Source organism: Aphelocoma coerulescens, chromosome 7 (assembly GCF_041296385.1).
Source record: "Aphelocoma coerulescens isolate FSJ_1873_10779 chromosome 7, UR_Acoe_1.0, whole genome shotgun sequence".
Lineage (NCBI taxonomy): Eukaryota > Metazoa > Chordata > Aves > Passeriformes > Corvidae > Aphelocoma > Aphelocoma coerulescens.
Window position 1 is genome coordinate 35090585 of NC_091021.1, and position 18858 is coordinate 35109442.

The following is an 18858-nucleotide window of genomic DNA, read 5'->3' on the forward strand; positions in this document are numbered from 1 at the left end:
TCAGAAGTGCTTCCTCTTCAACAATTCATTTTTGTTTCTCCACGATAGCAATGAACATCTAAGACACTGAAACCAAACTTCAGTGCTGAATTTGCAGTGTTCCAGCTGCTACTTAGTTTGCAGTTCAGCTGAATGACAGATTAAACAACTGTTTATAAAAACCCTGTATTTTCAGTGCCACGGAAAGGGAAAGTACACAGCTGTGTTTTAGTTTTATTTACCACTATTATATTAACCAGGTTCTTTGAAACTGCATGCTTATTATGATAATTATCTTCAGCTCCATAAATGACAATGACAACTTCATCTAATGTTAGATTTATTTCAATCTCCCAGAATTTTGTTAGATCCTGAGGTATTATAAATAATCTTGTTCTCCACAGCTTTTGAGATTAGTTTTACCTGTTCACTAATTCCTTCTTTAAATTAATTTCTACCAGGCTACCAACACTGGACATCAAGATATTTCAGCAAACTGTCCCAAACTAAAAATGTTGGATCTGTCTCAACCAGGTATCTGCCTCACAGGGATTAGAGCATTTTACTGCCTTTGGCTAGGGAATAACTTTGATTAGGTTCAAGCTTAGCACTTCTTTACAGAACTACTGAAAGAAAGCAACTCATCAATGTCACTGAAGAGAACTCCTCAGAAAAACAACAAATTAAGTAGGGGGTGGGTATTTCACTCTTTCTATTGGTTTTGGGCTTCTTCAGATGAATGTTGAAGGGAAACGTTGACATTTGGAAAGGTGAGAAACAAAATTTTTTTTATATATATTTGCAAGAGAAAAGAATCAAGGATGGAACATTCCTTCTACAATTACTGTATCTGTATTGCTGGACAGAGAAAATTAAGAAGTCCACAACTTTACTTCCAGTGCCATTAATTGCCAAGAATATCTATGCTATTCCAGCTGCTTTTCAAACATAGAAAGATGATTTGATTAAAAAGCCCAGAACTTAACTCTTGTTCCCTTAACAATCATAATAGGGGGAAACAGGAGAAGTAAACCATGGTGAACTTAAATGTCCAGGTGGTAAATTGTGCATATTGTGCTAAAAACAACGAATTTTTTAACTGGCCTTTCTTGTTTCTCTACTATTATTGTTTCCAGTGCCATTCAAAATAATTAAAGAGAAACCACAGAAACTGATGAAGTAATTTCTCTATGAAAGTAGGCTCAATTTTATATTTTTCCTAGACCAACCATCAAAGCTAATTAAAATATCTGCCTTCTAGTCAACATTATGTTCCTTTGGGTTAGTTTTTATGTCTGAATATTTATTTGTACATAGAGAATACAGCAACAAGATTGTTCAACACAGAATTACATTCAGGACTTGCATAATTTTTAACTGCTAATACTCAGATCTTGGTGAGAACCTCTTCTAATACTTTCTAGCACAGTCTTATTTTAATGGAGTTAGACATTCTACATTTCAAATTGCTCATGTTTTGCATAATTTCTCTCTGTTCCAGCTGCCTTGGCTGATCTCACTTTTATCCTGCCTTAGTGAGTTTTTTGGTCACCTCTCAAGGTAACATTGATGTCATCATGAATGCCTTCCCAGAACTGGCCAAAATTATTCTGCTGTCCTCAATGATACTTGTATTTGAAATAAATATAACAACACACATGGAAAGTAATTTTAGAGGTCAGTCATAAACTCAAGTTTTTCATAAATGTACAACCAAACCTAAAGCTTGCACTTCTGCTGGAGACTGAAGAAGATATCTGAAAAAATGTTACTGAATAAAGCAGAAGTTGAACACCAACTATGGAACTTCTTTAACTGTCTTAATACAGAAACTCAACAGAATAAAAACATACATCCTAGAAACTGAAAGGTACAGTTACTGCCAGGTTGCAATTACATGAAGGTTTAATTACCAGAAACACCTCTAAACCCCTATTAACAATCACACCCATAGGCCTACAAAACCATAACTGGGACCAAAACATTCCATCCTGGAAGTTAAAAAATAACTATTTACAGGAAGTTAAAAATATTTATGGTATTTCGCATGTAAAATGTTACTAAATACTTAACACTGAAGAAGAAAATGAAAAAATAAATCCAAGTAGGTCATGATTTATTGGAAAAATAACTCTAAAACTTGAAATTAGTGTTATTTGCTGTTGGCTCAGTTTCTGTGTTCATGAAAAAAAGATGTTATAATTAAAGCACTAAGCAGTTAAAAGCAGCTGTGGCCACAATATTAAATCCAAGTACGGGCAGGAAAAAAAATGGAAGAAAATGGGAAAGAGTTGTGAAAAACATAATTGCCAGTTCTGTATTTTAAACCAGAAGATCTGACAGAACAGAACAAAAACTGTTAAAAAAACAAGCCCCAACAAACTTAGTATCCTCTAAGTAATAAAAAGGAACAAAAATAACAAAAAAGCTTCCAAACTTGAAAGAGTATTTCAGAAACCAAATACTAGCATTAAAATATCAGCTCAACACAAAAATCAATACACCCTTACAATCCACTTTAAAGAGTCAGTTCAATACTGCTAAATGATTTTGTACTAATTCATTGTACTAGATTATGGTGGTGAGCAGAATGAAGAAAGAAGCTGCTATCTGGAAGAAAATTCATTACGTTACCATTAGCCTTTCATGTTCTACTATCCCATTTCTACCCTTGTTAACCTAACTGAAACTAGAGAGCAATGGAGCAGAGATAGTGGGGAAAAGGCTAATGTGTTTAAACTATTTTTGACAGGTGGTTGATGACTGAAACACCCCAAAGAATCTGAGATCACCAGAACAGCAGAGCAACCATTACTTGCATCGATGTCACAGAAATCAGGGATCTCATCCAGCTGGCCAGCATAGGAACAAAGTAAAGCAACTGCCCTGGAAGTATTATTTTTCACTAGATCAATAATACAGGGACCAGGTTGGATTCTGGCACTCCTTGTATCAACAAAAATGTGTCTTCAGCATGATCAGCCACTCTGCTGAAGTGCTGCTGGGGAGGCCAAGCAGCCTGCTGGGCTTTTCCTTCTGGTATAACAATCCTCATCTAAGTAATACAGGAACAGTGAGAAGCCAGGTCAGTGTTTCTGACAATTGAATTAGGTGATTATCCCAGAACAGATACTGGTGTAACACACTAGAGCTCCCAAAAACCATTCAGAAGAGTATGCTGGACTCAGATTATTGTGTTCAGGAGCTTTTTTGTTTGCTGCAATGGGGAAGAAGAATTAAATTGTCAGAAAGCCAAACCAAGATACAAGATAATCAGAAAAACTGGAAGTTTCAATGTTCAACTGCTGAGAAAACTGAATGACCCTTTTTTTCTTGCTGATGCAAAGTGAAAGCCAAAGGCCTGATAAAAAAATGTGGTATTTTAGTAATGGTTTCTGTAACTAAGTAGGATCACGTCCTATTTCATGTCTGTGATGCCTATTTTGTTATACCTTATGCAAAGATGAAGCAAAACTGTTTAATAACAACCTACTAATTACCTTGTACTTCAGTTTTGTTTTACTAAGTGTATAGTCAGAGACTGAAAACTTCAGAATCCATTTGGTTTTGGTTTGCCCAGTTTCTGATACAGTTACTGCATCTGAAAGCATTAGTGAGCTATGGTTAATTTATATAAAAAGGAAAACAAAAGGAAAAAGGAAAAGCACATGCTTAACCATGCTGACTGTACCTAAGTTCTGCTCTTACAAGCTTGGCTCTCTTATTTTAGTCTGATAAAGTTTTGTCTAAAAATAGCGTGGGGAATTTCTGGATAGGATTCCAGAAAACCATGTAATTTTCATTTAAGATGAAAAAATATTTCAAAGCTCATACATTGCATATGAAGCACTTTTTAAAAGTTAATAGATATCAAAGTGAGATATGTGCACTCTCTTGTAAAACTGGGAACTGAATACAAACCAGAACATGCCCTTCATTCATTTTATCCTGAACTTTGGGAGATACAAAATCCCTGAAAAGAAGGTTTCATGAAATATGAGAAATGTAGTGCTAAAGATGTAACAAAACCACAAGCACAGATCAACTGCCTTCAGCACATTCCTAGTAAAAGATCTGCTTGAGGTGAAACTAAGAGAGTGTTCAAGGACAAAAATATATTATGATGAAAGAGTAATGGAGAGAGCTTCAACATAAAACATGTATGAAAAATGTATAAAGTTAGGAAACATTAGAAATAAGATTTGTTGAGCAACACTCAAGAATTACACAAAAGAAATTCTGAGCAAACTGAGCATTATTTGTATTTCAACAGTCTTCAGTTTTAAATCTAATATACAACTATTATTGGGAGAAATTTAGGCAGTTAATAAACTTCCTGTGACAATTTCACTTTGAAGATGCTAATGAATGCAAACAAACATACAATGAACGTGTTCAGGATTTTTGGTTTACTTACATATCTTTGTGATCCATCGTATTCACACCTCTCAATTTTTCCCAAGCTGCCATCTGAAAAGTAAAGTTTCTCTGCCCTGTGATCAATGGTGAGTCCATTTGGTGTCAGAATATCAGTGCTAATGATGACCTGGGCATTTTTGCCTGAGAGGGTGGATCTCATGATGCTTGGGAGCTGCTCATTCCAGTTTGTCCAAAACATTAAGCTGTATTAAAATCAAAATAACAAACAAAACCATAAGATACATTTTATAATTTAATTCTCTACGAAATAAGCAAGAGAGAAAAAATCCAAGTGCCTTCATAAACAATTCTGAATGGCATCTATAAGTAATTTTTATAATTAATGGTGAATATAAAAACGTAATAGCCTATAAATAAATTATATATAGAAATTACAGCAGTCTCCTAGTTCATTAATTTGTATAGGAGTACAGATTTTTTTCTTTTACAGATCTGTTCAGTCCTGATCTTGTCTCTACAGTAATTTACCATTACAGAGAGATACAAGCTGTATAATTATATAAACCTAATTCTGCTAATGTGTGTATTAGTAATCTTTAACAGTGAAATTAATCTGCAGCTTCTCCCATATTAGAGCTATGATACCGACCAAAGGACTGGTGTGCAGAAAGTTGATAATGGGAAGAAAAGGACCTTAATGTGCTCTACAGGAGGCTCAGTCAGCCCCTTTTTACTGTTAACAATGACAGACAAATGTTATGGACTGGGCTGCTGAAGTAATTCCAGCTCATGGACTGATGAGAACCTGACCCTCCTCTCATTGCAATCTCCATCAGAGCTTGGGTGGTTTATTTATGATACCTTGGTAATTGTATTTTACAATACAGCATAAACTTTTGATTTGCATTAACAGGACATGAAGTCACACATGGAAATAAGCTCCACTACTCATGGAGCTTTGTACATTCAGCTACCACAAATGAAAAATAGAATTTAATATGGCAGAAATGTTCCCCAACCTCCCCAAAAGAGAGAGACAGTTACAAGAAGCAGAAAAAAGCAGGTTGCCTTTCTCATAGAGTTAACAGAAAAAATTGAAGTACCTCAAATGTGTAAGACTGAAGCAAAAATAAAAATCCTCTCACTAACACAGTATTTTTGAGAGTGGCAGGAAGGAACTAAATTATACTTCTTTGCAGGATTTTGTCCATTGTTACATACTTTTATACCACACCAATATGTGTGATAAACACATGGGCCTCTATTTTGCATACAAGAAACTCAGACTTCTTTCTGTAAGTGCTTAAATTAATTTTATTTTTCACTTAAGCAATAAGAGTAACATGTCTGAGAAAACGACCACTCAATAATTTGCATTTAGCTCACTCTTAAGAAAAGCAGCTCGAATTCTTTAACGTTTCATGAAAATGCAATGACTATTTGATCTGAAACATAAAAACATATAAAATGCTGAATCTTAATTCTGCAACTCCTTTATAAGAGGAAGACAATAAAAGATACTAACAACAACACACGTTAACATTTGTCTCCTAAACAGAGAAATCTAATCAACCTTTGTAGGGTTCAGCAATCTTGGTTGACTAAAACAAAGTGCTGCTTGACACCAGGCAAGAATCAGGATGTTGCAGGAGAGATCTAACACCTACTTTTGGCATTCATCCAGGGCCAGCACGTGGGGATGGTCATCCTCAGACATGGTGATCACGGCCTCGCGGTTGAACGCCCCGCGGCGCCGCTGGTCCACGGTGTGCCTGGTGATGGAGGACGTGGTGGAGCTGGTCCAGTACAGAGTGTCCCATGCTCTGTGATAAGCCAGGCCCTCCACTGACCCGACATCTGCAAGACACGGTGACAGACAGAGCAGATAAAACTCCTGCTAACGAGATGTTTGGTTTCAATTGTCCCCAGAGCTGATCCTGCAGACTCACAGGGTTCAGCTATTTCAGCCAACTGACTCTGCCATTATTGTACCATGTGTTTATTTTCATTGGAATCAAAATCTCATCTCTTTTTTTTTTTTTCATAAATTTAAATTAAAAAGAACATGGAGGGCAAGACCACAGGGTTAATACCCTGTACCTTATTGGTCAATTCTAACAATCATCAAACTAATATTACCACTACAGTGCCCCCAGATAATACATCAGAAAGGACAAACATTCATTCAAGACAACAATTATTTAGTCATGTCTTCAAATATCATTTAAACCCAGTCTTGGGCATTTTTTCACTAGTTGCTTGTATTATTTAGCTCTCTCTATTTTCTAACACTGACACATTACATTAATAGGGATCAAAGTGTCCTGTTGTTATTAACTCTGTTGGCTTTTGTTAAACACCTGAAAAATACTGAAAAAATACCAACTCTGAAGGTCTCAGTATCAATATATAATTTTAACAAGCCATGACACCACACTCATTCAACACAAAAAACTGTGAGCTAGGAAAAAAAAAAGAAAATATTAGTAATCAACTAAAACATATATTTAATGTCCTGAAAAGATAAATTGTATTTAATCCCAATATATAAAAGTGGCAGACTCTGAGAAATGGGAATAATTATTCCCTACCATTATTTTTTAATTACTACAAAAATACATATGTTGGTAACTTCACTTATTATTTTGCTAGAAACAAATATTTTTCAATCAGAAGGTCCATGTAGCTTATTAATGAGCTACAGAAGGCAAAAATTTAGAAATATAATTAGTATTACATTATGTTGGCTATTACAATTTACATTCAGCTTGCTGAAAGATGTAATTTTCGCTATGCAATTCATACATACAGAACAGAAAGTCCCAAAAAGAGTTTGGTCATGCTGAAAAAGCCAATACTGAAAGAAAACTTTGAAGCAAATAAATCAGAACTATGAGAAAAATAATTATTTATCTGTTTTTTGTATCTTTCTTGTTAAAGCATTTGGCTATCTTCTGACTACATTTTGTGATGTATCTGTGCAGAAGTATCAGTGATTTGTCTTCAAGAAGACACAACAGAAAAAAAATAAATGTGATGACATTCCTTAAAGGGAGGTGAATATATGTAAAAATAGTTTGCCTACTTATGAAACAGAACTGACAAAGAAAAAAACATATACCTTCAGCTCACCTACAAGTAGCTCAAAATATTGAAATACAGAGAAGGTTTTAGAAATCACCAACTGAAATTCAAAGATAATCAGCTCTTTCAAATATCACGACAGATTTTCATTAAAATTATACACGGAATCCAAATTTGCCACTACATACAGTTCCCTAAACCAAAACAAATGTTCTTAGATATCTGGTTCAACTATTAGGTTTCCCTGTGTGGAACCACAACTTGGTCTCGATGGTCCTCATGGGTCCCTTCCAACTCGGATATTCTGTGATTCTAGCACAAAATAACACATGTATTGGTGTTTTCCAACAATTCTACCCTGTATCTGTAATGAACACACCACCAGAGCATTTACAGCTCTGCATTTGTAAGATAACAGAAAAAAATAAAAATAATTTTTCTTGCGTAACCTCTTGAATTTCTATCAACTTTAGCTTTCTTTCCTGTCTGAACCTGTCAAGAAATTTGAGAGCAAACTGATTACACAACATGGCCCAAAACTCCTCTGTAGCAGACAAAAGGTAAGGATGTTGTTCCTGTCACAGCAAGATGTGATCAACTAAAACTCAACTACAAGGATGAAAGTGCTCTTCGATACCAGATTTGTTGTTTTATGAGTAATCTCTGTACTAAAGAGGAGAATTGATTTTCCCCACAGGTATCAGAAAGCAAAGTTTCCCCTTTGTACACAGGACAAACACATCATACTGCAGTTCCATGTTTAGGCCTGTAAATGGTGACAGAAGAAGGTTTAAATTCAAGTTACTATTCATAAAATGGCAATTTCTAAGTTTTTAGAGAAGAGCAACATGGAAGGTTATGGCATGTATGGAGACAAGCAAACATTTAGCATACAGATGAAAAATGTTTTAATAAAATACCTAAAATACGCAATTTTGCAAAAAAACCTTGGTCATATATACATATGTTCCAGCAGAGCAGAGCTAAAAGAAAGCAAACTATAAAACTTAATTCAAAGATAAGGTTCAGGGGAGTATCCTGTAGATGAAAATTGTTTCATAAATAACTCAAACAGAAAAACAGAGTAAAAAAATATGCTCCTAAAAAAAAAAAAAATCAGAAGACTTAAATTGTTTTAAGACAGCAAAAAAAAATATTAATTAAATAGAAAACTAACTGCTGCAAACACACACCAAGTGCATTTTTTTAACTCCACCAAAAGTATTAATTCTGAAGGATTTACACCAGGCACACTCTTTTATTTGCTAATAAACTTTTAGTTTTATCATGTTCTGTACTTACGGAATTGAGAACTCCACCAATATAGGAGTGACTCATTTAATAGCTTTAGAAATCTATAAATAAGGTGGTTTTAAAGTCAAGGGCATAAGATTTAGAGAGCAATACAACTTTTAGATAAATTCTTCCAATGCATAACACAAGTAACTTTGCTGTTAGCACGTGGTGTGAAGTGGATGTGCCAGCAGTGCACCATTCAGGCAAATCTTCAGGATAAGAATTTCTCACTGCTAATACAATTTTTTTGGGTTAGTTTATACATTTCTAGGGGTTTGTTTTGCTTTGTTTTGTTTAGAGGTTATTGATGAATCTTTAAGTTCCTGTAAATCTTTTATCAATGATAAAACAGTGACCAAGGACAGGAATTATGCTAGAAATGGTCCTCTAGACCTTTATACTGTTCCTTAAAATGAAAACTTTCCAGCAACTTCATATTGCTAAAGACAGGACACTGAAGAATATTCCTGAGCAACTGCATTTCAGTGTTATATCATCACTGGTTTGCATAGATATTATTTTATATTTACTTATTTCATACTCCTTTAAAGAATATTCTAGAGCACTTTTTTCCTTAAATTTACTTTATCATTAGACATTCAGTTACTATAAAATACATTGGAAATATGTACTTGTCCTCTCTGGTGCTACAGTTGGGGGATTTAGTCCCAAATGCCACTGACAGGTTGAAAATTAGCAATTTGTTTACTCTAAGCTTCATATTTTTGCAGCATCATATAATATTCTGAACTGGTAAAGCATAAAGAAACTGGAAATGAAAGGAATCCCATTTGTTTCACTGACATATTGAATTAAAACACTGATGGCATTAGATGCCTACAGCACTGATTAAATTTATTCAAGCCATGAAGCAACAGTTTATGATTTTCACATGAATAGCATACTTAAATGAAAAGAACATTAATACAATATGATATTAATATACAAATACTCACATTATTCACCTGCCACTGACGTTCCGAATTAAATCAGTAATGGGGTGTATAACTGATTAAATATCTACACAAGAGAATGCAACAGCTTATGATTTACAAAGGCAATGCCAGAGTGATCACATCATTACGTTGCCAAATGCTATCTATCACTTTTACTGAAGTTAACGAAGATAGATTGCATCCCACAGATGAGACACAGCCTATAAATATTGTCAATGCTGATCTTCATCTGACTTTCTCAGGGAACAGACAAGCAAAAAAAATCAATAACTGAAGAACTCAGAATATGCTCCCTTATTATTGCAGCCAGAAAATATAAATAATAAAGGACAAGGTTTAAATAATCCAATAATACTTGCCACTGATTTTGGTTATACACACACACACACACACACACACACACACACACTAGTTCTCCATTTCATAGATTTTTACTTCTTATCTTCTGTTTTTAAAACCATCTAGAAAGTTTACAGTCAAAACTTTTCTAGTTGCACCACTTCAATTACCTTTTTCCTTTAATTTACCATTTTAACCAACTCCTTTTCCTTAACAATGATGTAAAGCAAGAACAACTGTCAACATCATTATTTTTTTTTAACACTGAAAAGCCATCAAAGTAATGAAATTGAGCATAAACAGTACTTTGATATCAGAACATTGGAGATGGCTTTAATGATCAGTAGTGAAACACCTGCTTGATCTTTATTCATTCTCTGACTTGGGTTTTGCAATTTCCCTTTCAGGATTCAGCCTGTGGATGGTTACAGCAGACTGGTCACAGGAGGGGGTCGTGGTTTCTGTCACTCTGTTTGTGAAAGATTATGGTGATAGGTAACAAGGGGTCACTGTTTGATCTGGGGTGAAAGCAGAGCCTCACCAGCAATAAGGCATCTGAAGGAATGCGTTTCTATTCACATCTCTCACTGACTGCACAACCAGAACTTTACATAATTCTCACCCTCACTTTGCTCTTCAAGTACCAGGAAACCTTTTGCTAAATAAAAGTTCTCACACAGTAGTAAGTTTATCATAAACTGCAATAACCAATTATGCCATCGTTCTATTTAGCCTGAGAATATAATTTTGTTTCAGAGCAGATGTAAAGTTTGCTAAAATTATACCAAGAATCACCAAACACCTGTACCATTTTTCTATATCTTGAAAAAATAAACCCATGCTATAAGCTATCCCACATTAAAGATTATTAAATGCAATAAGACAGCATAAGCAAAGGCTTTGGTTCTTCAAGGTAACAATTAGCTTAAAAAAACTACAAACATCTCCATGGATGTGACCTTATTACTTCTTCAAACTTCCTGAGCCAGTACTGGCAAGAATGAACATTCCTTGGGAATGATATAAAGAAATATAAGACCATTCTAAAAGCAGAAAAAAACCCCTCAATCTTTTCAGTTTTTTTGGGGAAAGTGCAATACTGAAATCTCATATCTAGCAAAACACTTGGTGTCTTCCATAATAACCAACAGCTTTTTATGATGAAATCTATATCTACCTCCAATTATTTTTTTCTAGACAATGGATAGAGCCCTTCCACAAATGTTCCCTGATTATTTACCAAGGAAAATCACAGACCTGCAACACTCTGTCCTTCATTATCTGATATATAACTTACTCTGTTATTAAATTTAGAGATTGTCTTAGGGTCACAGCAGGAATAATGTAGCAAAGAATGACACATCACAAGCTTAAGGAAATGCATGGAACTCAACAATTTAGAAAACCAATAGTATTTTGTGAAACTGTAACTGGAACCCTCCCAGTGTGGTTCATCAAGTCATTACCAGTTAGCAAGTGTTGTAACATCATAACTTCAATGTAGTTAAACATATCAACATAAAAGAAGTTTTAAAAGCAGAAAGAGATCTAGAATGGAAAGCTAACCTATAGAGGTGAAAGTATTTTACTGGATTATTAAAAATCTCAACAATTGTGATGGAAGAAGTGTTTTCCTAATTACAGGAGCCCACATTATCTTCTTATGCATTACATATAGACTCTATAAAAACCCCAGAACTATTCACCCTTACCACCTTCAGAACAATACCATGACTATCCTAATAAGCCTTCCAATAAATATGTATAATCACACATTTCTGTTATTACTCTTGAAAAAGAGCTATTTGAGGCATTAATGCCAGAATAGCCTTGCAATCTAATAATATTTGCTGGATCACATTACTCTTTAGAAAAAAATTAAAAAAACAATAACATTTGAGAGATGTTCCTCTGGGTAGCTTTTTCCTGACAATTCACCAAACGTATTTTTACACTTTATGCAACTAAGTCACAGCTGCTGAAGGAAAAAGGTAGCAAATATGTACATCAATATAAATTTGAGGGCAATGTTTAAAGTTGACTCAGTCACAGACATTATTAATTCTTCAGGAACACTCTCAAGTGCAGCAGGCAGAAAGAAACACCTTTCCTCACTACTGAGGAATGCTTGGGAATGCTTGGGACATACCAAACTAAAAGATCAGTGTGAGGCAGCTCCCATCATGAATACATTTCAGAGTTTCACACCAGGAACACCTAAACAAAGCATGAAATGTGCAGGAATACACATTTCTAAAATTAAAAAAAAAAATGCTTGATTTAAAATTTGTAAACTTCATCCACCTATAACAACAACTCACAGGTTTTACCCACTAATCTTAGCCTAGTGGAAGGTGTCCCTGCCTTGGCAGGTTGTGGGAACTTTAAGGTCCCTTCCAACCAAAACATTCTGTGACTGATTCTCTAATATGCAACAACATACAGAAACAAATTCCATTGACAAACCAGACACTTTGTTTTCCTCTAACAGCATTGGCATTGTAATAATACTATGTTTTACTATATAAATATCCTAGACTTAACAACAGCCTCTCACTTTCCCTCCTTTAAAAGGTGAAAATCACTGGACCTCTATTCCAACACATACATTTAATAATGAATCCCATTTATTTATGAAATGGAAAGCAGCAATATTCAAGTATTTATTTTTAACAGATTAAAAAGTTCTTTCCTGGAGAAGAAAGCTCCAAAACTAAAGGGATCTCATACAATGTACAAAATGTAATGCTCTGTAAGAGAAATGGGAACATAAATGCCTTTTTGACAGTTAAATTGGACCCATTTAGTTAGGAAGAATAGTAGCACACATTGGAACACCTTTAAAAGATTCAGACTGTAAAAAGCCTTAAAATACATCACAGGATCTGACACTTTATGTTAGCAGTGAAAAGATTTTTGTGTTCCATGGGCATGAGTGCCTCAGGTTCAAAACAGGAGCGTTTTTTTCACGTAACATTTCCCTTTTGTGCTGTGAAAGACATTACATTGGCAAAATGTCTCAGTGCTGTTGTTTACACAGGCAGGAGGAAAAAAAACATCTCACCGAGTGTATCTCATCTTAATACTTTTCCCTCCTTCTCATTTGTTTTTTTTGTTTGTTTTTCCTTGCCTCCACCTTTTTTTTTTTTAATTTTTAACTTGCTCATTGGTCTTCTGTCTACTGTTGTACCACTGTATTAAACCTATTTGAACACTGCACTGTTTTTCTAAAGATACACTGAGGAAGGCTTTGGTTAATGAATATATTACTTCAAACTTCTCCCTATGATAAATATATTTAAAAAGCACTAATAGCCTATAAATTGAAACTTAAAAGTTTTTCTTCTAAAAAGGCTTCTTTGTATAGACATAAGCTTTGAAACAACTTAGATCAGCCAAAAGAATATTTGTGGGAAATCACAGGCCAAGAAAAAGGTAAACTTTTTTTAAGAAGTAGGAATAAGAAAGATTAACCTGTTAAAATTACTTAGAAAAATAAGAAAGAGAAATCTGCTGCTGATTGACCAAAGCAGAGTTTAGAGATATGAAAGAATCCTCTCCAAAAAAAACCCCTACATTGCACAAATAATAAAGGTGTTAGGGCAAGGCACACTGTGCACATCCTGGTTTGTTGTTGTTGTCATTGTTTCTTGCTGCTGAAGACAGGACCCCACCAGGTACAGGATTCTTGGTGAGTTTTGAATCTGTTTTTAGTGAACTGGAACAAGTTAGATAAAGTTGTTTATATGCTGTATATCCACCTTCCCTGAGCCGAAAATGTGTTAGCTAATGGGTTGTTTATGAGTTGCAAATCTGTTCAGTGAGGTGAAAATTTGTCAGATAATGGGTTGTTTATGAATTCTAAATCAATATTCAGTGAGTTGGAACTGTGTTAGATAATAGCTTGCGTATGGGTTGTAAATCTGTTTCCAGTGAACTGGAAACATGTTAGATAAAGGGTTGTTTCTGGGTAGTAAATCTGTTCTCAGTGAGATAAAAACATGCTAGATAATGGGTTGCTCGTGAGTTGTAAATCTGTTTTTAGTGAGCTGAAAACCTGTTTAACAAAGAGCTCTATGTGTCTTAAGTGTTTTTAGTGCGCAGAAAAGTTCACAGATCTATTAGATTTGAGTGACACATCTGATTTCAGGGAGGTAGAGATCCATCTGGTAACAGATCCTTTAGGAGCAGGTTTACATTCAGTGAACTAAAAATCTGGGACAACCATGTCTTGTATGTAACGTACCCTATTTTCTCTATTAAAGTCAATTACTGAGTAAAGGTTTACACTATTTGTGGACTACAACTTAATGAGGTAGAAAAAGGTTGTAGAACTGATATAACCATGCTAAGTATTTCCGGTGTGGTTTTGAATCTCTTCCTAACAAAGTAGAGCTTCCTACAGATGTATTCTAATAATTCTGGAGGAAAAAAAATGGCAAAATTAATGTCAAATATGTATTTTTCAATTCTGAAATGAAACATTATTACTATAATTTTTCAGCTGGGTTCCATTCAATAATTTCTATGTGATCACAGATTCTTAACTCAGAAATGAGAAAATTTGAGAATTTTACGTCTTCCAGTGAATGGAATTAGTGGTGTCAACCATCTTAACACTGCTTTTCTCCTTACAGGTGGAGGCTGATCAAATATTTTCATTATATCAAACAGCCTCATGAATGTCTCCTGTTTACAGTGAGAGAAAAATCACATGCAGACTGTGGGATGGAAGGCTACAAAAATACCAGCTGAAAAAGAATGACTCAACATAAACTGAAGAGGTTTAAAACACATGAAAGAGAGCAATTAACATATTCTGGGATGTTATATCCCTTCTCACTTAGAAAGAAGCATTTCTACAGAATAACAGAGAAGTATTTCTACAAAACGCCATAGTTCACACGTACATCCCAAGCAGGTACAGTGAGTGCTTTTGCAAGGATACAAAATTTCATCTGACATTCAATTATTCAGAGTGCTGACTCTGCTAATGAAAAATGAAATCTGGCATATTAAGCTATAAGTAGAAACACTTCAGAACAATTCCTTAAACCTGTAATTCCCAGCTATGCTTTATGGAATGTCTTTAGCTCTTGCAGAGCAACGTCCTATGAAGTAATGAGGAATGGTTTATTGTTCTTTTAAAAACCAATTTCTATCTGCATTAGTGCTTCCCCAGTATTTATTTCTCTTCTTTGTCTGTTTTAAATGCTGAAAATTCCAATGGCTTTTCAAATGATACTTTTAATCTCTTTTTAAACCACCAGAGCTAAAGTTGTGCTTCCATGTCACCCCAACACGTTTCTGTCTCTTGTGCAGCTAAGCTCAACTCTGAACCCTTAGGTTTACTGCTCTTCTGGGAGTAATTGGAAAATCCTGATTCATTGCTTAGTTTATCTTTAACATATCTTAATACAGATAGCATGAATTCCTCTAAAATATGCACCCATAGGAGATCAACGGGAAGAAACCCAAACACCTTGTATCAAAAATAATCACCATACAGTTTGGTTTGGAAGAGACCTTAAAAGATCATCTCATTCCACCCCCTGCCATGGGCAGGGAAACCTTCCACAATCCCAGGTTGCTCCAAGCTCTGTCCAACCTGTCCTTGGACACTTCCCAGAATGGGGCAGCCATGGCTTCTCTGGACAATTTGTGGCAGGGCCTCACCATTATCATAGTGAAGAATCTCTTCCTTAAATCTCATCTAAATCTGCCCTCTTTCAGTTCAAAAATATTTTAAAAATGTTTTTCCATGCATTAATGCCAACTGTTTTCATAACTACAAATGACTCCACAGAAGCCCTGTGCAGAGGCAGAATGTGTAACAACTATCCAATGTCAGTTGTGCAGTAATATTTTGTCAGTTTGCAACTGTTTAACTTTTTTTCTTTTCTAAAATATATTCCCATTAACATGCAACAGCAAAAGGTGATACAGCAAACAAAATTCCATTTTTCCTCACCACTCTTTGGTTTTGTTATTAAACTGACCCAAACAAATAGCTAAATTTAGGCAACATAGCATAAAACAGTAGAAATTCATAAGAGATTTATCCACAACTTAAGGAGCAAATACTATATAGCATTTCAGACCTTTTGGAAAACAATTACTGAAATTGCAGCCTTCGAAAAAGCCAGACAGTACTGAAAAAGGTAAGAGAACAAACAAATTCAGTATCTGCATGTGATAACTGGCTCCAGATGAATGTGGTTTGTTGCATATTTTAGAACAAATTAAGTAGAACAGAAATGAAAGACAGCAGAAGTTTTTACAATTAACACTTCTGTCATACGGATTTATGGATGTTTTGCATTAAGGATGTATTCCTTATGTATTCACACTCAGATTTTCCTTGAATTCAGATTTTACCACGACAAACCTGGTACCTTCCTACACACACATTGTATTAAGTTATGTCAGACTTGGTTGATAAACATTTTATTGCCAGACACACAGATTTTATTGAGACCTCAGCGACAAAATGTGGTTTGTCCTATCCCAAAGACTTTGGTGAAGATGTTGGCAGCAATTTCTTGATAGTAGTGCCAAGCTACAAGTTTCAAACGCTAGAAACTGGTCACATTTCATAAAATTCCTCCTACTCCTGGGGGGAATGAAGGAATAGTAAACATGAGGAGTAAATAAGTACATTACCAAGTGAGCCTCTATTAAAACCAAACAGTTTTGTAGGTTGGAATTTGGCTTTGATTATCACTGAGCACAAGTCCCTTTCTTGGGTTTCACTTCAAGATGGGTGAATCAGCTGAACACCATGACCAAGGTCTTAAAATTTTCTACTGGGAACTGGCCACAACAGAGACTTCATCCTCACTACCTAGAAAATTAACAGCCAAACAGCTTCATTTCCAAGCAATGCACAATGAGGTTTTGTTTCAACAGTAAAGCTCCTTTAAGTCACAGTAATATAAATTAAGCATTGCCAACATCATTTCTGTTTTCTACTAACATGCTTCAAGCCTCACAAGCCTGTTTTAAGATAAATTATTTTGAAGTGGTTAATGTTTAAATGTATCTTATAGGGATAAAATATAATAATTAATTATGGTAAAACATCATTGACTTTTTTACTCTATAAAGCAAAGTGATCACCAACTCTTCACTCAGTACAGTTCACTGAGATAAAATATATGGGGAATATATATGTGGTGGTTTGGTTTTTTTTTTTTAACTTACTTTCAATTAGCACTTTTCTGCCAGCCCAGTTGTCTTTAATAACTTGGATGTTTCCATAGTGGGCATCACTGAAGAATATGCGGTTGGTGCCCCTTCCCTTCAGGCTGTAGTCAAAGGCCAGAGCGATCACATTTTTGAAGTACTCTGGGTTTTCATACGGCCTTACTGGAGAATTCAGGTTGGTCTCATCTGAAAGGTGTATGCTTTTTAGTATTGTCCTTCCTGAGTAGAGCAGGTAACCCTCGTGCCTGAGGCAGCTGATGCCATCCTCTGCCAGGTACCCGTGAGCGCAGGCACAAGTCCTCCGAGCGTTGCCGCGGTAAAGGCAGAGCTGGTGACAGCCACCGTTGTTCTTGGCACAGACACTGGTACCTGTAAAAAAAAAAAACATAATAAAATCTTTTATAAATAAAAATACACTTAGTTAACTTAAAAAGAAATGAAGTATCATGTGTTCTGAGAATTCTCCTCTTAAAAGTTATTTGCACTATGTTCACGAGGAAAACAAAGGCTAAACCGGTAAATAATGCAACTTTAACCACAACCGAAAAATAATTTTGAAGAACACAATTAATAAGCAAATACAATGAATCCCCTTTTCACTTCACAACAGTATATATTTTATTAACAGAAAAAGATAACATGAGTTATTCTTCTAAAACCAGCTGAAGACTTAGAAAATGTTTCAAGTGCTTTGAGTTTTAATTTTTTTTTAAAACACCTGTTACTGGACAAAAGTCAAATTTAGCTACCATCAGAATACAGTACTGCTTTTAGACATTTTCTAACAAATTAAAAACATATGTACTGACTAGTAAAAACTGTGTGAATCCAATTCCCTGTTTTCAATGAAGACATTTCCTAACATTCTGTTCTAATTTAATTTAAAACCCAACTTCAAAAACTTACTCCTTGACAATTGCACACCATTAAGAAATCATTGTCAAATTAGTAACTACACTTGTTGCAAGCAATGTTTAAAATAACAGTAATCAGGAATAATTGGGAGCTATTTGTCTTTCTTTTATTTTGGACTATTTATGAATTACTATTACAGTTAGTTAAGATAATTCAGTTTCTGTTTCTGACAGCACTTTCCATGTAACAACTCAGCTCTTTCAGTATAGTGATTTCCCCATTTCTGAAAGTTTTCCACATAATGAAGGTGAATAAAACATTTTAATAGAATGTTTTCAGGTACAAAACCATAATTGTTGGGGGATATGTAGTGTCTGAAAGCACTGTTGATTGAATTCTTTAACTGCTACAGTTCAAGCTGAAAATCCATTTAACAAAAAAATCATGGGAAATGAGAGGTAACTTGCTGTTAAAAGCAGAAATACTGAATTTGTGTTCCTAGGAAAAACTCCATGAGACACAGTCCTCTGAAGCTATGTAAAACATGTGGAGATTCAGCTATACACATTTTTACATTCAGCTTGCTTAAAAGATTCTTTAAAAGTTTTATTAGGCTAGAAAAGTTAATATCTGTTTGGAAGGATGAGAGGTTGAGAAGAAAAAAAAGAAAATATATGAAAAAGATCCTCAAGCTTCTAAAATCTCTTGGAAAACTTCAATGCTTCCATGGTTCACCAGCTGTAAATCTCTAAAGTGGCCAGTT

General features: G+C 34.8%; 1 protein-coding gene across 1 annotated transcript in view; it reads right to left on the reverse strand.

Annotated features, from left to right (window-relative positions):
* Positions 1–18858, reverse strand: part of LRP1B (LDL receptor related protein 1B) — a 515105-nt gene that overhangs the window by 126606 nt on the left and 369641 nt on the right. The window contains exons 41-43 of the mRNA XM_069021267.1: positions 17238–17609; positions 6027–6216; positions 4397–4601 (exon numbers count right to left, since the gene is read on the reverse strand). Coding sequence (XP_068877368.1) covers positions 4397–4601; positions 6027–6216; positions 17238–17609 — 767 coding nt within the window. The remainder of the gene's footprint in view (positions 1–4396; positions 4602–6026; positions 6217–17237; positions 17610–18858) is intronic.